This window comes from Leptopilina heterotoma, unplaced genomic scaffold (assembly GCF_015476425.1).
Source record: "Leptopilina heterotoma isolate Lh14 unplaced genomic scaffold, ASM1547642v1 Lhet_65, whole genome shotgun sequence".
NCBI classification, from domain to species: domain Eukaryota; kingdom Metazoa; phylum Arthropoda; class Insecta; order Hymenoptera; family Figitidae; genus Leptopilina; species Leptopilina heterotoma.
This window is the reverse complement of record NW_025111152.1, coordinates 1,674,450-1,697,351: the sequence shown is the minus strand read 5'-3', so window position 1 is coordinate 1,697,351 and position 22,902 is coordinate 1,674,450. Positions and strand designations below refer to the sequence as shown.

At 27.5% G+C, this 22,902-nt stretch overlaps 2 protein-coding genes across 3 annotated transcripts in view; one reads left to right on the top strand and one right to left on the bottom strand.

Annotated features, from left to right (window-relative positions):
* The window catches only part of LOC122510004 (probable deoxyhypusine synthase), a 42,911-nt gene extending 33,455 nt beyond the window's left edge, over positions 1-9,456 (bottom strand). For both annotated transcript variants that reach the window (XR_006302398.1, XM_043624379.1), the window contains exons 1-2: positions 9,304-9,456; positions 8,970-9,143 (exon numbers count right to left, since the gene is read on the bottom strand). Coding sequence is in view for 1 of the 2 variants with exons in the window: in XM_043624379.1 (XP_043480314.1) it covers positions 8,970-9,114 (145 nt within the window). In the remaining variant the exon portion in view is untranslated. The remainder of the gene's footprint in view (positions 1-8,969; positions 9,144-9,303) is intronic.
* A 3,940-nt stretch (positions 9,457-13,396) lies between these two features.
* LOC122509947 (protein germ cell-less) overlaps positions 13,397-22,902 on the top strand; it is a 129,150-nt gene continuing 119,644 nt past the window's right edge. The window contains exons 1-2 of the mRNA XM_043624288.1: positions 13,397-13,993; positions 15,275-15,398. Of these exons, the coding sequence (XP_043480223.1) occupies positions 13,845-13,993; positions 15,275-15,398 (273 nt within the window). The 5' untranslated portion in view covers positions 13,397-13,844. The remainder of the gene's footprint in view (positions 13,994-15,274; positions 15,399-22,902) is intronic.

Sequence of the window (22,902 nt, the reverse complement as noted above, 5' to 3'; positions counted from 1 at the left end):
GGCTTCAAAATAACAGAAAGTTCAATAGAAATATCCAAGTGGTATGTATTACTGACCTGAAACACCTTTCATTCCGCTTAATGAGCTTTTAAACACCTACTTAATGACATTCACTTTTAAGCAGATGCTTCATTGTATCAGTATTTAAAATATTAAACATTAAAAAAAAATGCTAATTCACTTAAAACTAAGTTTAATGTTTTTTAAATTTAACTTGAAAAATAAATTTTGCAAAATTAGGTTTTGCAAAATAATTGAGGTCCTGGATCAAAATAGTCGATTTTCTCGCGAACGCACGCGCTAATACCAGTCGGGTAGCAGTGAGCGCCTCTGGGCCTCTCACTGTTACCCGACTGGTATTAGCGCGTGCGTTCGCGAAAAAGTCGACTATTTTGATCCAGGAGCTCAATTAGTAAAATTATTTAGCAAATTTATTTACCAAGTAAAATAATATTTTGCAAAATAAATAAGAAAAGTTTTTTTTAATATTATTATTAATTACTTATTATTAATAACATTAATTAATTAATTAATTAAATTATTTTTATTATTTTTATTAATTATTATTAATTAATTAAAATTAATTAATTATTAATAATAATTAATTATTATTAATATAAATAATTTAATAAAAAAAAATTCTTTTAATCTGATAAAATTCCTCTACATAAAGAGTTCAGAATTCTAAACTATTGAGTTTTTAGTTACTCAGAAATTTACAGACCCTTCTTGTATACCTGCGACAGCTAGAAAAAGCAGTCGTTTGAGATATTACAGTTCTACGCCTTTGAGGAATAGATTTACAACTGCATGCACCTTGCTTTAATGGAGTAATAAAGCAAAAAACTGAAAACATTTTTCTGGATAATTCTTTAAATAAATTTTTTTTTCAAATTTTTCTTCCAGATTCTTAATCAGAAGCATATTTTGCATAATTTTAAGTTTGTCTCAAATCTGTGCCATAATTTGCAAAGAAGATAGCTTTTTATTTTCTTTGTAAATAATCTCCTTTATTTAACAAAATATTGATTATGTCGATGAACATTATGTTCAAAAAGGGTTTAAACTAAATGGAAAAAAATCAGCGTAACAATAGTTTGCATTTTCGTTGAGATACAAACATGCAAAGTTGATACTTGTAAAAATCAAGGAAAAAACCATGTATTTTTCACTTTCAAAAATTCGTAAAAAACGTAAAAAATTTTTTGGTTTTTTGATTTTTCGTATAGTAGCGTGGGGATAGTGCAGCTGCTATTTCCAAGTTGTTTTAATACAGTACGATTTTTTTAACAGAGTTATAACATTTTAAAGTGAGGGCTCTATACTTTTTGACCCGATAGTAGGCCAGGAGCGCGCTGGCAACCGGCTCGGAACTGGCATTCTACCGCCCGCTGACCGGCCGGGAGAAGCCGTTCCGTGTATAATTCAACCGGCTGGGACCCGGCACTGTACCGACTGCGGATCTTTCATTTCCTAGCCAGATGTGCGCTGGCAATGCTGGCATTCTACCGACTGACAACCGGGTCGGATCCAAATGATAATTTCAACAAATATCAATAAAAAAATAATAATTAATTGCAAAAGATAAATACTGATGACAATTCATTGACAGTTCACTTTACACATTTTTTATATTTTTTTATACACTTAAACGCAATTTTTTATTACATACACATTTGAAAAATCTTAACGCTTGGGGGTACGAACCCACGCCTAACCGAATATTCACGCACCGAATTCACGCACGCTAACCACTATGCTACGCTCGCATGGGATTCTCAAATCTTAAATACTCTCAAGTGTCACTAGCTCAAATAAAACTTGCAGAATTACTACGCGTCAATGATACCGCTATATTTTCAATACTTTATTGAATGTATATTTAGGACTATTTCAATATTTCGTTAAAAAAGAAACTTGTTATATTTTTATTATTATATAATACATATATTGAATAATTGTTTCTCAATATAATAATATTGAACGTAATAATATTAGGTAATAATTTTAATTAATATTTTATTAATTGACATTAATATTATTGAGAATTAATAATAAATTATTAATATTAATTAATAATATATTAATAACAATAAATTTATTATTATTAAGATATTATTAATTAATATTAATAATTTATTATTAATTTTCAATAATATTAATGTTAATTAATAATATATACCTAATATTAATAAATAACAAATTTTTTTAATAATTTAATTTTCAAATAATAAGTCTGAATAAATAATTACTTAATATATTGATTAGATGAATTTATTAATAATTATTTTCTAAAATAATGCAATTACTTGTAATAATTATTTAATTTATAACGTGACAATAAATGACGAGATCCGCAGTCGGATCCGCCCCAGTACCGAGCCAGTACAGACTCAACATATCCGTCATTCTTCCGACGCCGCAGAAGAATAAGATCCGCCGGCGGAAGAAATCCAGTTCCGAGCCAGTACTGACAATAGTGGGAAGACGGTTCCGACAGTCGGAGCATAATCTGTACCGCGCCGGTTGCTTTTTCAGATCCGAATCGGTACAGACCGTCGGTACTTGCGGTCTGTACGGGCGCGGATCCCAGCCGGTTGTAAATTCCGACGTTCGTCCGACTTTTCCGCCTGGGAGGCAGTTTCAATCAACTCGAATTGCATCAGGTGTACATAATAATCATTTTCCAGAAACGACTGAAAAACTTGACAATGGAAAGATGAAATATAATCGTTGCCTTGAATGTTACAAAAAAAACATTCGAAAAGAGACTTCAATTTTATGTAAACAATGCGGTAATATGGCTTTATGTGCCGTGCCATGCTTTAGAGATTATCATTTAAAAAAAAAATAAATCCTACAATCACGCAGACCTCCAAAAATTGTTAAAACAAAAATTGCTTCAAATATCATTGATAAAATATGAACCATAAAAATATTAAACAAAAAAAAATTTTTAATTTAAAAAACAAAACAAAAAAACTTTTAAAATTAAAAAAACAAAAAAATATATAAAAAATATAAAACAAAAAAAATACAAAAAAAATAAAGGAGTGTAAAATCCGACCGCATACCTCCACGTGGTACACTCTGGGGTCGTAAGAAACGTAGTAACTTACCAGCTGACTGCGGGGGTAAAATTTTGGATTTATTATCGTTTAAAAAGATTTTCGTAATCAGCGAATACCCTCAAGTAACAAGTTTCAAGTGAATCCGATAAATTTTTAAAAAATTCGTCCGCCATATTGGATCCGCCATTTTGAATTTTCAAAATCTGATATCGGATTCGTAATCAGCGACCCAGAAAACCCCCGAGTAAAAAGTTTCAAGAGAATCCGATAAATTTTTTTTGTCGACTATGAGATTTTGGTCTTGACTGCGAAGGGGTTAATAAACATTATATTTCTTCTAAAATAATTATAGTGTTGCTTGATTTACCCTTCTAACATACTTTATAACTGTTTTAAAAAAAGAGAAAAAGATTTATTTCACTCAACTAATTTGAAGGAAATAATAAATATTAATTAACATTCACCTTGCATAGTTAATTAAACATTTCGTTTATTTTAATTTTTAATAAAGAATATAATTTGGTCCGCGCTGGTTGCTTTAAAAATTATTAATACAAAAAATGTTTAAAGCATGATGGATTAAATTTATTATTATTAATTTTTATTATAAAAAATAGCAAAACTTGTCAGATTTTAAAAGATATTTGTGGTAAGATTTTTAAAAGTGAATTTATAAAAAAAATTATCCTATATAAAAATAAAACTAATTTGAAAACTAGTAACAATTACTATATTTTAAGCTTATTCTTATTAATGAATTAATAATTTTTAATTTACTTATTTATTGATTTATTATAAGTAAATAAAAAAGTAAGTAATATTGAATAAATCAAAACAAATTTATTTAATATTACTTATTTGTTTAGTTATTTATAATTTATTTATAGTAAATCAATAAATAAGTAAGTAAATTAAATTAATTAATATATTAATAATAAAAATAAATTATATAGTCCTCAGTCGGTAGAATGTCTGTACCGCTCGGGTCGTTAGACAGACGAATGCCAGTACAACGCCGGTTGCGAGGTGGTATAAATTTTGATCCGGCGGTTGGATCAAATCCTGTACCGCGCCTGTACTGCCGACAGTAGAAAGGCTGTACCGAAAGTCGGATCCGACTTTGTACCGCGCCAGCAGACATTCTCATCCGAATCGGTACAGACTGCCTGCACTGGTATTGACTCTCCAATTCAACCGGCGCGGATTCTACACTGAAAAAATTTTGAGTACCGTGCAATCCCAATCGTCAGAAAGTGGAGGAACTATAGTTTGGATGTGCTGCGTTCTCAATTCGGGAAATCTACGTTCCCATGTCGGTGGCGCTGAACACCCAAGATTTGAGACTCAAAACCTTGAGACTGCAATAGCCGCATCTTGGGCGCTCAGCACGCCCGAGTTGGAAATGCAGATCCTCCAAACTAAAGTCGTATCGTATTCGTAAATTTTCGGTCTACTTGGAAAAAATGCTAAAAAATGTCCTTTTCTTATTTACACAGTAAAAACAAAGTCTTAAATTTAATAGTGGCTACTTTTAATTTTTTAATTATCTTAAGCTATCAACTTTATTTAATCATAAAAACTAACTGAAAATTAAAGTTAGTTGTACTCTTACTTAAATAAAACTCAGTTTGTAATTTATTTGTAATACACCGGACTTAATTTCAGATCCAATGGTATTAATAAAAAGTTAGACCGACAGATTGGCTCAGTCGGATAGATGCCTGGCGTTGGTGGTCGTTTAAGGACCAAGGGTATAAGTACCCTTGGTTCGCGCCCACTTGGCTTGGTATTTTTCCGGCACGTGAGACAATCTGAGCGGGAGGTTTGACGTTGACGTATAATGATGTGCACCGTCGATTATTGTCCGGTACACACCATTAGAACTCGACTGTCGATAAACCGGTTGTACTCAGAGAGGTTTTCTACAGTTTCCCTCTTCTCTGGCGAGAAAACCCATTGACGGGTGGTCCAGGCGTAATGCGAGTACTCCTAATAAAGTCGGCTGTAGACGCAAAATTAGGTTAATATATAGAAAAAATTTCTAAAGTAGAATGGTTATGCTTAATCCAAAAAAAAGTATTTCTCGGGGACTCTTGTCGAAGTGCGTAAGGCCAATAGGGCAGGAGTATAAACAATAAAAAAAAAATAAAAAGTTAGATGAAATTAACTTCTAATAAGGTACGCTAACAGCTGACTGTAAGTCTGGCGAGGCTGAAAAAGTTGATTGTGACGTCACAAGGGACGCAATTTGCAAACGTGAAAAGTCTGAATAGCGCGTCGCGTCGCCGGTTTACTTTTGACTCGTGTTTTATTAATAATATATAAGTCCATAAATTATATTTATAATTGGTGAATCTTAGACAGAAAGTTTAGTTTTATTAGTATGTTAATATTTTAATTCGATTATAAACAAGTTTATAAACATTTTATAATCTGAATTTCACCTAATATATATGTGCATTAACATTTAATTCTTTATCTTAAAGAGAGAAATTTCCACTGATAGTTTTAATAATTGTTGTTTGTTATAAGAAATTAAATGTGACATATGTTTATTTTAATAAAATTCAAGAATATGAACATACACTGTAAAAACAAAGTCTTTCTTTAAGGCGGTGTCAAAGTCGATTGGATTTTTGCATTGAGCTTCAATGGAAAAATCGCATCGACTTTGACACCGCTTTTAAGCTCGAAATTTGTCTTTTTTCAAGGTGTAAACGGAAGACTCCCCAATTGATACAAGTAAGGTGTTAAATAAACTGAAATTCAACTGTAAGCTTGTAAGAAGGCTGAAATTTGGCTAGATGGTTTGGCTGAATTTTAGCCTTCTTACTAGCTTACAGTTGAATTTCAGTTCATTTAACACCTCACTTGTATCAATTGGGGAGTATTCTTTTTAAACTTCTAATCATTACTGACATTCAGCCAATATGGTCTACTTCCGTTTACACCTTGAAAAAAGACAAATTTCTGGCTTAAAGGAAGACTTTGTTTTTACAGTGTATCTTATATTATTTTTTATGGGTTTAACCAAATAAAAAAAATTTTTGTCATATTCTTATTCAGTGACACATATACTTTAAATAAAATTTGCGAGGTTCATATTTTACAAAAATGATTTTGTTTTATAATGAAAGAAAATAATAAGCAGCACTTGGATATTTTATCAAACTGTTCTATTAATCATTAACTATTGGGATCTCTTGTACCGTGAGACGCTCTCTGTTAAAAATTTTTGTAACCTTCACGGAAGTTTGCAGTGGCAGCGAACATGTTAGCTGTGACAGCAAACATTAGTAAAAATTTAGTCGAGTTTGCTGTCATAGCGAACTTGTTTGATCTCACAGCGAACTTTTTCGCTGTCCCTATTTCAACGAACAAGGTTTGCTGTGGCAGCAAAATGTTCGCTGCCACAGCAAACCCTTTCTATGCGTGTTTGACAGTAGGTCGTTTTGTCTAAACTTGTCCAGCTTCCACCAACCAGAGTAGCTTTTTAACGCAGTGTCGAAAAATGGTACTACTGAGAGTAGGTCAAATTATTAAGCCACGCCCCCAAAAGAGATCCCAATAATAATCTTCATATTCTTTCATTCATTCTGTCCGCAGTTTGAAGTTAATTTTTGGGTATGCTTTTGTTTTTTTTTCTTTAAAAAATATTGTTTGACAAATCGAAAATATGCAGGTATTTTTTCATAATTTATATAATAAAATAATATTAGAAATTAGAAAAATTTTTAAAAATTATGATTAACAAAAAAAATATACCCATTTTGTTTGTTATAAATAATTAAATTTGTCAATTAGAAAATTTAATTGAAAATAAAACTGAAAATTTTTAGAAAAGAAAAAAAATTTTATTGAAAAAATGTTCTGTTAAATTTATTTACGAATATCTTTAATTGTAAAATTATTCGAAAACAATAATTTCTTTTTTAAATATTTTTAATTATTTAATTATTATTATTTTTCTATAGGAATTAAGATTTTCAAAAAATTTAAATTCAAACCTTTTTGAAATTAATCCACTTTAAAAATATTGTTATAAAACATAAAGTAAACGATTACTCCGAGCGGACTGATCGATTTCTTCATGTTTTATAATCATTAAAGAGGATCGAGTGTTAAAATAATTATTTTATATTATAAGAATATTGTTACTGTAACTTCTTAAAAATTATTTTCATATTCTATTAGGGATTTAAAATTGCAATGCGACACATAGTGACCATAAAGTGAACTAAAAAATGGCTGCTGTGGGTGCGTACAAGGTTGCAAAAATTGTTAATATTGAAAGTATTCTAATGTTTAAGAAATATTTTTTAAGATTGTAAGTCATTATTTATCTTTTTATTAAAAAACTACATAAAATTAAAACCGAAAAGTCACAATATAAGTTTATATTTTTTTCAATTTGTACACCCATTTCGTCCATTTTTGGTGTAAAACACTAGCGACACCGAGCCCGCGGTGGTAATTTTCATTGCCAATTATTATCTAAAATTTAAACTAAAATTTATTTTAAAATCAAGTTTTACTAGAAAATTCTACGAGAATTTAATTATTTAAATACAAGAATAAATAATTTATTGAACAATTGAATGTTTCCTAAAATTAAGAATTTTATTATTTATGAAAGTAATGGAATTTCAGAAAATTTTTTATTATTTATGAAAATAACTGAATGTTTGCATACAATTTGATTAAAATGGTTTTTAAATAATTGAATTCTTTTGGGTAATTTTATTAAAATAGTAGATATTGAAAATCATTGAAATGGGGAAATTTGTTGAAAATAATTGAATTTTGAAGAAGATGAATTTTTTAATTTACAAATATAATAATTGGTATTTTGTCGAGATATTTTTGTAAATTTTGAACATAATTGAATTTTGTAATAATAATATTATTACTTTTGAAAATAATTGAATTTCTCCAATCATTTGTAACGTCTCCAAAATTCAATTTTTTGAAGTGTTTTTAACTAAAATTCTTCTATAAACCCATTATTTTTAATAATTAATTAAATATATATTGACAAATTTAACTAATTTTAGAAGATTTGGAATTATTAAATTTTTTCAAAAATCGAAGTTCATTAAAATTTCTAATTAAATTCATTCAACATTGAAATTTTATAATATTTCTAATTGAAACAACGAATTTCCCTGACAAAAATTTTTTTGTTTAGAGCAAAAAATGTATTCCATGACCGTCTTAATTTCTTTAATTGCCCTGACAAAAAAATTTTTCCTGACATTTCCCTGACTTTACTGACAAAAAATTGTTTTTCCTGACATTTCCCTTCTTCTTTAATTGCCCTGACAAAAAAATTTTTCCTGTCATTTCCCTGACTTTACTGACAAAAAATTTTTTTCCTGACATTTCCCTGACTTTACTGACAAAATATTTTTTTTCCCTGACTTTACTGACATGTGGCCACCCTGTTTATAGTTTATGAGTCAAACAAAAAAGACAATAATTCAAAATATTCTTATGAATTCTAAAAATTTAATTTTTTCAGTACTTTTAATAAAAATTCTTTACTTTTCCCTGAATTCCTAATTATTATAATTATAATAATTTTAATACTATATATTCCAATTCGTACTTTATTTTTATAAAAAAAATTTGAATTATAAATTTTTACGTTCTATTATTTTTTAAATTGCTAATTTTATTTAAAAAAAAGGGAGTGAGAAGCCAGCCTAAACTAGTGTTGCTAGTTTAAATTAATTTTTTAGCATAAAATAATAATCACATTTCTTTCTTTTTGACGTAAATTCAAAATGTTTAACTCATGTCTGAAATTAGAAATATTATTCACTCAAGTTTTTCTCGTAGATAATAATAAATTAAAATTATATTAAACTTTATAATTGAAAGATGTTATTTATTTACCTTTTACTACCGGTGTGGCAGAAGGGAGTGGAGCACTTTTTAACAAAACGGCCTTTTTTAATTCCTCAGATACTTTATCAAGCACATCGTCCTTACTCTTTTGTACATCTTCTATTGAATGAGATTTTGTAATTTCACTGTCCATAATTATCTTTATAAAGTATTCGATACCTACTGTAAATAATATTGAAACTAACCTTTAAATTTGAAAAGCTATTACTCTTAAATTACATACAAAATTAACATAATTTGTTTATAGAAAAGGATATTTTCAGTTACACAGGCATTAATTAATGTATAAGTGTTAGTATAGTATAAATAAATAATAAAATACCTTTTAAACAGAGAATGATGTAAAATATTTAATTTAGACTGACAGCCGGATTAATCGCACCACAATCGCACATGTGCATCTTGATATACAAGCATGAACAAAATCGACTCATGAAAAGAACTATTCTATGTATTACAGGCATGAAGATTACAGGGTTGGAAAGGCCAAATCAGAATAGAGTTTAAAGCTGTGTTTACATGCTTGCGTTCGAATATTGCGGGTGTTTTCGACGTCGTCGGTCGTACCAATGGATGGGTGCGTATAATACATGATGTATAATACGTGGTTTTATACATGTATAATACTACGTATATTACGTCCTAGGTTTTCTACATTATGTATATTACATGTGATGACGTAACTCAGTAACTGAAAGGTGGTATTTTGAAATTTCTTAGTTTTTAAATTAACAAAATTTTTATCGTTTTGTTAATAGTAAAATAAAATGTTTATTAATTAAAATCTTTACATATTTAATTTAATCAAAAAAAATTTAATCATTCAATCAAGAAATTTAATCATAGCCGTCACAGTAATATATGTATAAATAAGCATAAAACATAACCTATATTCACTAGTGTCATAGTAGTGCAAAACTTTTTTTATGAATTAAATTTTTTTTGAAAATTTAAATATAGGAATAATGGGAATATAAATAATAAATAACAAACATTTGAGGTTATGGTAAAGAGGGTTAATATGTCAAAATAAGTCTGCCATCATGGTTATGTATTTTACCTAGTTTTATACAGTTTTATACGTATAATACGTCGAAAATGTATTATACGTATAAAACCTCGAGTGACGCGTCAAAACCCATCCCTGGTCGTACCTGTACGGAAGCTTACGGCTACGCGCCACGAGGCGAAGAGAGGAAACCTGTTTCTGCTAATGTCGTTTTAGCTTGTGAAACATAAGGCCAACGCAGAATAGATCTGTAACCGGAACCGCAATCGTAAGCGTGACCGTAAGAATGAGTTAGAGAAGGATAAACAATATACCTATCCTTCTTTAACTCATTCTTACGGTAACGCTTACGATTGCGGTTCCGGTTACAGATCTATTCTGCGTTGGCCTATAGGAACACGTTCGATGGTTCGGTGATTCGATGATGTGATTGTTGCTAAATAAAAAATTTAAAATAAGAAATAAAAATGAACCAAATTAATTTAAATTGACAATTTTAATGTAATAAAATATTTTTTAGGTATTATTTATAACAAATATTAATTACGAGGTAAATTAGGTGCTTTAAAAAAAATCATATATTTTGAGGTTATAAAATGTTATCACATTTAAGGCCTAATGTTGACCTTTTTCCATTACTTTTTCATAACACATTTTATTGGCAATGAAAATTACCACCGCGGGCTCGGTGTCGCTAGTGTTTTACACCAAAAATGGACGAAATGGGTGTACACTCGTGCTCATTAATGCCTTCTCTCAGGGAAGGCACTAATTTGACGCGTTTTGCCCACTTTCTATATTTTTTATAGTTCGTGCCAATAATTCCATAGGAATTTTACTTTTCCATTGGCTGATTTTTTATACAATATAGATGGTATACACGGAGAGAAATTTATAGTAGTGGGTAACATAATTGTGGTTAGGGTGACCATCTTTAATGCTACGTATACAGACAGCTATCTAGATAGTCACCGTTACCATCAATATCATCAGGAGTAACATCTTGGTAGTACGGGGTAGCATAACTATATTTTTTTTAGCATCTGGGATGGTTGGGAGTAGCATAATGATAGTATCGTGTAACATCATCTTTTTAACATCAAAATCTGACTATCCATTTCTCTCAGTGTAGGCAAAGTTCGTGAAATTAGTGCCTTCCCTGAGGGAAGGCATTAATGAGCACGAGTGTACAAATTTAAAAAAATATAAACTTAAATTGTGACTTTTCGGTTTTAATTTTAAGTAGTTTTTCAATAAAAAGATAAATAATGAACAACAATCTTAACAAATATTTCTTAAACATTAGAATACTTTAAATATTAACATTTTTTTCAACCTTGTACACCCACAGCAGCCATTTTTTTTAGTTCACTTTATGGTCACTATGTGTCGCATTGCAATTTTAAATCCCCAATAACCTCAAAATATATGATTTTTTTTAAGCACCCATTTTTACCTCGTAATTAATATCTGTTATAAATAATACCTAAAAAATATTTTATTACATTAAAATTGTCAATTTAAATTAATTTGGTTCATTTTGCTTCCTCATAAAGGAAGCCTTATAGTGATATCGATTTCCGAATTTTTTAGAATCAATTATTTTTACAAATTTTCAAGTGTAGTATATATAATTCGTCGAGAGGAACAAATGTCCGGATGTATGTGTGTGTGTATGTCACCGATTCTTGTGGACAAATTTTCTCTTACATGTCTTGACGGATTTTGATAAAATTTTGTAGGTGTATTACGGTCACGAATACCAAAAATCAGACAGAAGGATTTTCGAAAATATCTAAAAAAAAAATTTTTTCAACAATTTTTTAATTTTTGAAAAAATTAATTTTTGGATTTTTTGAAATAACTTTTTTCTATATTAAAATTTTTATTAATTCTTGGCAAAATTGGATTCCTGACATAAAAAAGAATTGATTCATGTATATAAAGTATATATTTTATTCAAATTTATAGAATTAATAAATATTTTAATTTTTCACAAAAAATTGAAATTTTGTATTTTTTGAAATTTTATCTTAACACTTTAAAATAATTATTCTAAAATAAAAAATTAAACGATTGGTATATATTATATTCAGGAAGCTTAATGATCATGAAATGAACAACTTGTTTATTTCTTATTTTAAATTTTTTATTTAGCAACAATCACATCATCGAACCATCGAACGTGTTCCTATGTTTCACAAGCTAAAACGACATTAGTAGAAACAGGTTTCCTCTCTTTGCCTCGAATTGTCAATACGTCGAATGTTCAAAACGTCGAATTATCAATTCGTCGAATGTTAAAAACATCGAATCGTCAATATACGACGAATGTTCAAAACGTCGAATGTTAAAAACATCGAATTGTCAATACGTCGAATGTTCAAAACGTCGAATGATAAAAACGTCGACTGCTAAAAACATCGAATCGTCAAAAGTTCGAAAAAGTTCTTTGTCTTCAGTAGACATTAACTTAAAACAAAGAACTTTTTCGAACTTTTGACGATTCGATGTTTTTAGCATTCGACGAATTGACAGTTCGATGTTCTGAGCATTCGACGTTTTGAACATTCGACTACTTTACCATTCTACTACTTGGCAATTCGAACAGATGGCGTTTCGACTACTTTACCATTCTACTACTTGATAATTCGAACAGATGGCGTTTCGACTATTTAAGCATTCGACGAATGGACTATTCGATGGTTTTACCATTCGACTAAATGACGATTCGACGTTTTTAGCATTCGACGTTTTAAACATTCGACGTTTTGAACATTCGACGAATTGAGAATTCGATGTTTTTAGCATTCGATTAACTGAAGATTCGATATTTCTAGCATTCGACTACATGACGATTCGATGTTTTTTGCATTCGACGTTTTTATCATTCGACGTTTTGAACATTCGACGTATTGACAATTCGATGTTTTTAACATTCGACGAATTGATAATTCGACGTTTTGAACATTCGTCATATTGACGATTCGATATTTTTAACATTCGACGAATTGATAATTCGACGTTTTAAACATTCGACGTATTGACAATTCGATGTTTTAAGCATTCGACTAAATGCCGATTCGATGTTTTTAGCATTCGACGTTTTGTCCATTCGATTACTTGGCATTCGACTATTTGATCATTCGACGACTTGGCGATTAGGGGATATGCATGCGTCTCGCTTAGGCTGCGGTTACACCTCTGCAGGCTGCCTGCCTGCGCAGGCAGGAGCAACGAGAGTAAGGGAGAAGTTTGAAATCAGTGACTCTCTTACTCTTGTACGTTACCATGACAACCTGCAGAGGTGTAACCGCAGCCTTAGGCCTATATATGTTACGTTCCCATCTCTGGATTAATCTCCGAACGATAATTTTGTAAAGTTTCTCAACTCTGTCAACAAGTGAAAGAAGCCTAAGTCTGAATTTGTGTGTGTATATGTGACTATTTTATTATTATTATTTGGATTACATGCATTAGTGTCGTTAGGTAAACATTGATGTTCCATATACAAATAACAACATACAGCTGTTTGCATTTTTTCCGATAAGACTCTTTCAGTCTGTTTACATTCACTGTTGCTGTGTGTTCAAACCATTAAATCAGGGATGTGATCATCAGCGATTAACTATATACAAAAGTGAAATTTGAATGTGATTGAATGAATCTTTCCATCAAGACTATTCAAGAAAGAAGGTGCTTTGTGGTTTTTTGTGCGTTTTACGATATAAAATTATCTTGGCAAGGTATTGCTTTCTAATGATAATATTAAATTTATATGAAAGTAGATATGAAAAACGATTAAACACAATATCATTGGAAATTTTAAGTTAAAAATAAAGTAGTGCAAAAAAATGGGTGGTTACGCCAGTAGATTTATTTTTAATATGTCAAATATCGCGGTGAATTCCGTATATCGAGGCAGAAAAAGAAAATGTATTGAAGAAGATGAATTAAATTCAGAATCGGACTTCATCGACAGAACAATGCAAACACCAAAAAGGTATTTTCAAAATTAATATTAATCATTTTTACTTAATTTCTCTATAATTTTATCAGGGATTTTTAATGCATTAAAATATTAAAAAATTTGATGATTTTGTTTATTTTTCAATTATGTCAATTTTCTTGTGTAATATATTTATTACTTATTGATAATATAAATTATAGGCTATAAAATTTAATGATATTCCACTGCTATTTACTTTTTAACTTTGGAAATTTGGTATTTGACATTTTTTTTATTTTTAAATTAATATTCATCTATTAAGATAAATTCTATGAAAAATCAAAGTCAATAAATAATGAAAATATTGAAAACTTGTATATTTTTCAAATTGATAATTTTCATAACTAGCACCGTAAACATTTTAAATATTAATTTTGAGAAAGTTAAAAAAATCTTTTTCTATATTCTTAAGAAATAATAATAATTAATAATAATCCACTTGAGAAATAAGACCCTAAGTGTGAAAGTTATACATATTATAATATATTAGCAAGAAATAAAATAACGTCGAATTTTGTTATGTTTTAATAATATTTCTTATTTTCTGCACAGTTAAAGAAATTTCTACATTTAATAAATTAAAATCAGTTACAAAAGAAATAGAAAAAGAGTTACGTGTATATTTTTTCATTCAATAAGTACAAATGTTTTTCTCTCTTACACCTTGATGCGCGGCACAAAAATACTTTCGCTTTTTGTTGGGATGACAACATCGTTACATTCGTCCATCCTTCGTAACACATTACCCACATTACACACATGCCCTACAAACCCATACACACAAGTATGTGTATGTTATACGCAGAACACACTCATATATATGAACAAGTTCAAAAAGTTAATTAATTTACATTTTTGCATTTTAAAGTGAGATGAATTTTTTTAAATTTCTTTAACTGAGAACATGCTTAGAACAAAACGTAATTCATTTTTAAAACACAATAAAATATTTATTTGAAATTAATGTTAAAGTTAACATTCTTTTTCTACAAAAATATTACTTCAGATTACAATAGTAAAATTTTCAAGTTTTTACTTCATCTATTTATATTTTATATAATTTTTAAAAATATTTACATCAAGAATTAAAAAATTTTTTCATTATGCAAAATTTTAATGATAATTAAATCAACCCCTAGAAACAATGAATATTCTTAAAAACTTATCTTAAAATATTTTTATGTACAATAATGATAACAATAAAAAGAAATACTCCAAGCTATTGAATTAATAATTGAGTTAAAAATATATAAGGAAAATGTTTCTTATTTGCAGGAGAAAATTGTTAACAACAGCACAATACATTTACAAGACCTTGTTTTTGGAGGAAAAGGGCAGTGATATCACAGTTCTTATTTTAGGAAGAGCATGGAGATTACACAAAGTTTACATCAGTCAAGTAATTTCTTGAAATACCTAAAATTTACATAATGTAAAGTATAAATATTAATACGATTAACTTACAATTATCTTACTGTCTGTAATAGTACGCAAATTCATTTTTCATTACTAAATACAACAAATTTCTTATTTTCTAAGTACATTTAATTTATCTTTTCAAGAATATAGACGTTTTATCAAAAATATCAGGCCTCGAATAGTACAAAATACGATATTTTTAGTATGAAATACAACTTATTTCCATTCTTATAAGTAGTGTGAAAAAGGACTATAGATATATCTTTCAAAAATTATTTTTAAATACTTTTTTTAAGATAATTAAATGTTTAAAATATACCTATAATTCAAAAATTTTTGAATAATTGTAATTTTGAAAAATTTAATTGATAATAGTTATTTTTAATTCTATATTTCCAAAGATTCAAATACATAAAAAAAATATAACATTAAAATTTTATAGAATTATTTTTAACATTTTGAAGACAACAATCTAGTTAAAAATTTGTAATTAAAATTCTTCAAAAAATTAATTTTTTTTAATATTGAAATAACTTTTACGTCCAAATTTACACATTTACGTCACAATTTACACATGTTTCATTTATTTTATATTATTTTCAGTGGTTTTTCTTATTGTAAATTGTTGATAATTCTTGTTCTTTTATTGTTTATTTATTTGTTTTGTGTATTATTTTTATTTTTATTATTTATTTGATTGTTTTTAACAATGGAGTACGTTTCCTTGTTACTAACTCCAAATGCTACATTCCAATTTTCGGATTAAAATCTTTTAATTATTTTGACATGTAATGTAAAACATTTTATTGACTCCCTGATGAGGAAATCGTATTGATTTCAAAACGTTGGAGCATTTTTTATATTAAAAAACCACTTGTCCGAATGTATTCGTGTAAAAAGTTATTTTACCTATTAATTTTTTTTAAAAATTATTTTAAGAAATTCAATTATTTTCAAAAAATTATGTTACAATATTTTTAAAAACTAATTCCTAGTTATATTGTTTTATATCATAATTTTTTAAGATTCAGTTATCTTCGAACAAAGTAAATTAAAATGTTTTAAATGTCACTTTTTTAGACTTATTGAAATTTCAGAGAAATCATATTCATATTTACCTATAATTAAAATTCTTTAAAAATTCCATAATTTTTTTTATAAAAATTTTGAAGTATTTTTAATAAATCTTACCATCTTCAATTCTTTAGAAATTTTTCAAATGTACAATATATAATTGAAAAAGTACACGGAAACAGAATATATATTAAATTTTGTAAAAGTATTTTACAAATTGGAAAAAAGTGCGACAAAGCGAAATTTTGATATAAAAAATACTAAACTTTTAAAGAAAACTAATGTGAAATTTAGTAAAGTTATATTAGAATTTAATTAATAATCTGAGTATTTAATATAATTATACTAAATTTCACATTATAAGTTTTTTTAAAATTTAGTATTTTTTACATCAAAATTTCGCTTTGTCACACTTTTTTCCCACTTTGTAAAATACTTTTACAAAATTTAATATTTATTCTCTCTCCGTGTATATTATCTTTCAAAAGTTATTTACAAATATTTAAAAAACATTAATTTTAAGAATTTCTTTAATAATAAATTTTTGTAAATATATTATACCTTAATAACTTAAAAATAACTTGGGCAGTTACAGATAGAATTATTATTAAAAACTGAGTTTTTGTAATTAAATAATTGAATTCTCAAAGAACTTTCGGAAAATTATTAAAAATAATTGATTTAAAGATGAAGTTTATTCAAAAATTAGAAAATAATCAAATTTTGGAAGGATTATTATAGTTGTAATTTTGAGAAATTATTAATTTTCAGAAGGTGTTAAATTAAAATTTTTTAAATTTTACTTCTCGTGGATAAACAAATAACAAGTATTTAAATATTTAGTTAAAAAAATTATTCAAATATTGAATAATTTAATTTAAAAATCAGCGAAAGGTCTGGGAAATACAAAATAAAATTTAACACTGAATAAAATAAATGACTTTTTCGACTTTTTTTGTACTTTTAATCGACTAAAGCGACTTTTTTTGCCCCTTTTTTCCAAGGTCTGCTTTTATTTCAATACTTAGAAACGGCTTTGATTCAAAACTTCTTTCTTCTACACGGTGAGATCAATCTACCTAAAATAGTATAGTATACCTATAGTGCGCCATTTGAATGAGACACAGTTGTGCGCTTTGAATAAAGAATAACATTTTATTGTAGAGCAACATAATTTTGAAGAAAAAATGAATTTTTAATATAAGTGCGAATTTTTCGGCTTTAAGGTACTACTGCACTTCAGAATTTTTAAAAAATTATTTTTTTATTGTATTTTTTAACTCCTTAAGGCTTTAAAAAACACCTCCTAAAGTATTCGTAACCAACTGTAAATAATAAAAGTAAATTTTTCAAAAAGTAATCAATAAATATAAAGAGCCATTGACAAATTAAATGAGGTTTGAAGGGGATGGTGGGGTCCAGCTATTTGTTACGACCAGCAGAAATAGTGGTGCTAATGTATGTAACAGTGTCTGACATAAAAGAAATGGAGGGGTTTCAATTTGCAAAAAAATTTTAGGTAATTTTCTAACGATACATATAAGGTTTAAACTCGTTTTTCTCAAAATAACGTTTTCTCAAATGGCGGACACTTTATCTCTGAATCTACTAAACCGATTTTAATAAATCATAGGTCGTTTTGTTTGTTAGCATTTCCTGTGTGTGAATTCACCAGAAAATAGTCAAAAAATTTTTTAAAAAAACATTTTTGCAGACTAGAAAAATAGTGAAAAACATGGTGTATTTAGAATAAAATTATTGAAACCTCTGCTATTTTTTTACTTTAGTCGATTTTTCATTAATGGTGGTGGATTTCTATGCAAGACACCTTCCTTTTTAAAAAGCAGTTTGGATTTTTTGTTTCCGATTTGTCAATCTTGAGATAAACTGTCCGCAATTGGATAATTAACTTTTTGGAGTTTTGATCTGAAAGTGTTTCATTCGAAGCGACACGATCCGAGAAACGAACCAAAAAACGATTTTCTTTTTGTTTTGATAACCGAGCTGTCATGTTCGCTCGTTCTATTGCAGTGAACATTTCGCTAAACCGATCGATTTCTCGGATCAAACGAGAAGTTCGTTATAAATTTTATGTGTCTACATTATTATTTATTTATGAATTTTCCTAATTTCAAAAAATTACCATTATTACCCTTTTTAAATTCATATACTTTCTACAATTTTTAACTAAACTTTATCTCTGAATCAATTAATTTAAATAATTTTCCAAAAGTCCAAAAAGTAAATTTTCATAAATGTTTATTTACATTATTCGAAGATAATTAAATCTTAAAAAATTATTATCAAACAATTCTAATAATTAGTTTTTAAAAATATTTTAATGTAATTTTTCGAAAAAAATTAAATTTCTTAAAATAATTTTTGTATAAGGGGCCATCCATAAAGCATGTGATATTTTTTTCCGATTTTTGACCCCCTCCCCCCGGTTGTGATAGGTATATTTACAAACCCCCCCTCAAAAAGCATGTGATAATTTACTTACACCCCCCCTCCCCTCTATCATGTCAAAGAATTTAATAGAGAATTTTAATATTATTAAAATAACAAACGTTTTTCAGCAAGAATATTTTTTAATTTATTATTTAATATTAATACTTATTTTATTATTTATTAAATTTATTATATATTATTTAAAATACATTACCGGTCAAAATTGAGAGACCATCCATTTTCAGACGAATGAAAAACGTTTTAAAACATAAAATTTTTTATTCTATTCATTTTTTGAAAGATGATAACATTTCGAAAAGAACAAGCTATTTCAGAAGTCGTTTGGCCAATAATTTATTTATATATTTTTAAGAAATCGTCATTTATAATTTTTCTTACAAAAATTTGAATAACTTTTAAAATAATGAACGCTTTTTAATGATCTTAGACTTATTTGAAAGGTCATTTGCTGCACTATAATAATTACTTATAGGCATTAACGTGTAATTTTTTTCTTAGAAAATGAAGGCCGTCAAACTTGGACCAAAATAATTTAAAAAATTTTGAAACAATCTTATTAACAGAAAAATAATTTTAAAAATTTTTAAATATTTTTTTATAAAATTTTCTTGAAAAATCTACACTGTATGATATGTTATATATTTTCTAAAATAGTTTTTAGTACAGAAAGATTATTCAAAATTTTTTGAATTTTTTTGGTCTAAGTTTGATGACCTGCATTTTCTAAGAAAAAAATTACACGTTAATGCCTACAAGTAATTCTTAGTGTAGCAAATGACCTTTAAAATAAGCCTAAGATCATTAAAAAGCGTTCATTATTTTAGAAATTATTCAAATTTTTGTAAAAAAAATTAAAAAAGACGATTTTTAATTTTTAAATATCTAAATAAATTATTGGCCAAACGACTTCTGAAATATCTTGTTCATTTCGAAATTTTATCATCTTTCAAAAAATGAACAAAAAAAAATTTTAGTTTCAATAAATTTTATGTTTTAAAACGTTTTTCATTCGTCTGAAAATGGGTGGTCTCTAAATTTTGACCGGTAGAGTATATTATTTTTTTCTTCTCTGAATTATACATTGGTGGATTCCACGTCAGCTCAACACACTTATTTTCATGACTTTTTGGGATTTGGCTGTACTTTTGTAAATTTATTACTTTTATAGTGATAAACAACTCCACCAAATATTTTTTCAAAATTTTGAAAATTACCAAAAATATGTCATTTTCAAAATTTTTGTCTTTTTTTTTAAAGTGCTATAACTTTGGTTCTGATTAACCGATTTTAGATTTTAAAAAAAGATTTCTTTGGTTTTAAGTATATTTTAAGTTAAAATTAATATAAAATTCAAAAATTCAAAAAAATTTTTTTTTTGAAATTTTGAAAAATTAAAAATCCGTTTTTGAAAAAACATCATTTTCGATTTTTTTCAAAATTTTACTAAATGTTAGGGCAAATGTGCTTTACATGTCCTGTAAATTTCATCTTGGGATCTCAAAGGGGGAGTAAAAAAATAAAACGTAACCACATATTACGAATATATGGGGCAAAATTCTTCAACTTCCCAGGTAAAAAAATGAATTTTCTCTAAACTTTGTTAAAATGTTACTATTATTAGTAGAAGTGTAAATATTAATTTTTTTAGAATTTGATAAAATATTTGTTGAGTTATGGAGTTTCCAAATTTTGATTTTTTTGAAAATATCTTTTTCTCGATTTAATATATTGATAAGTAAAATTAATCAAATTTAAAGTATGGATAGTGATTTATAAAGGGGTTTTCACGGGCTATAAGCTGGTGACCTTTTTTCTATGAGCCATGTAAAAATCAGAGTGGGACCATGAGAATTTTTTAGGAAAATAATAATTTATCATTATTTTAGGGGAGAGTGGGGCAAAGGCGCTATGCGGGGTAAAGACGTTTTTTAAAATATCTCCTTTATTTTCTGTCTATTCCAATTGGTATTAAAAATTAAGTTGCAGTGCAATCAGACCAATTGATTAAAAAAAGAAAAACCTAAAAATATCAAATATTTTAAGGAATATAACAAAAAAATTGTTTTGCAAAAATAAAATGATAATTTTACTGAACAAACTTTTATTTTTTAAAACACAAGTTTAAGTATTTAATTTTTAAAAACGTAACATGTAAATAAATTAAATATTTCTTTACACAACTGGCGTGGTGTTTTAGTTTAATTTTGTATCTAAATATTTGAAATTTAAAGTAAAAAAAAAGTTTGTTATGTGGGGCAAAGGCAATATTGAACATAATTTGGTTAAAAACAATTGAATTTTCGAATTTTCTATGTATTAATTCACAATATAAGGTTAAAATCACTAAAACTTTTTATTTTTAATTTAAATAGTTTAATTCTTTTAATAATATGTTGTTAACCTTATGTTTCGTAAATGTTATACTAATAAATATCACTTGTTAATTTTTTTAAGGCTTATAAATGCTTTCTTTTAGAAATATAAGCGAAAACGTCGCTGCCCTAGCGTGTGGGGAAAAGGGATTTTTTGCATTGTTTTTAAATTTCATTAAATAATGTATTTATATTTATAATATACTAAATAACAACTATTAAAATTTCTTGTTGATTAGTTTTAGAATAATGAAAAACAAAGACCGCATAAATTAATTGCTTAATTTAAAAAATATACATCGATAAATGTAAACCTAGCGCCTTTGCCCCACTCTTCCCTACATAGAAAATGATGATTTATAATTAATTTCTTTAAAAAGTTCCATGGTCCCACTCTGATTTTTACATGGCTCATGTGAAAAAAGGTAAGCTTTCGATTGGGATAGGTTACAAAAAAATAAAAAACACCGATTTTGAGATACAGTAGAACTTGGTTAATACGATTCTGTAGGGACCGCACTAAGAATGCGTCTTATGTGGGAAAACATATTAGGTGGGATATAAAATGTATGTCTTTAATTGCAGGGACCACCACACGGAAAAAAATGTTTGGTTCAAACAACCGAAAATTCGTTTTGGTCAACCGAACTGGATGGTTGACTATGGACTGACCAAACTCAGCGATTGCTGTGACCAAACTAGTTTGGTTGTATAGAGTTTGGTTCAAACAACCAAACTGTTCGTTTGGAAATATACCATTCGAAATTTGGTTGTGTGAATCAAACAATTTGGTTAAAGAAACCCTACTTATAAATATTTTTTGCTTGAAAAAAATGTAAAATTTAATAGTTTTTAACGGTAAATAAAAATTCTCGGATTTGAATAAACAAGTTTTTATTTTCAAACTAAAGATTCACTTTTTTTATAAAATACATCTTAGCCTAACATATTATTTCTCTCCATTCATAAAAATATTTTTAGTATACATATAGAAGAGGACTTCATGAATTATGTATTAAAGTAGATTGATATATAATTATCAATTTTGCTATTTTCAATTTTGTATGCCCCTAGATAGTCATAGAAACCATAATTTATTAAATTTAATCAAACCAGACACATTTTCTCACGTCACATTTTTATTTAATAAAATTGTTAAAATTAAATCACTTTCTACTCAAAGCACAAAAATATTATTGTTAAAACAAACATTAATTTTGAAGAAACACTTATCACTGCACTGAGAAATTATGTTTTTTCCGTGACGATTGGCTTCGGAACCAAAGACTTTAAACGTAAACGAGATACTGAGAAATAAAGGAAAATTTGAAAGATTAACACTGGTCGAAATGCCTTCTATATTTTCCGATATTTTACGAAAAGGACCGAAGTTAAAAACTATTTAAAAAAAGGGACCGAAGTTGTTTGGAAATTGGTAAGGGTACTTGAACTTTTTCTCAGGGAGGATCAGATTCATGTTTCAACATGTGGTCTCCAAACGGTGAAACGCCAATAAATTCCTTTCCCATATTTTTTCTACATCCTTTGTTGCAAGGATAAAGAAGA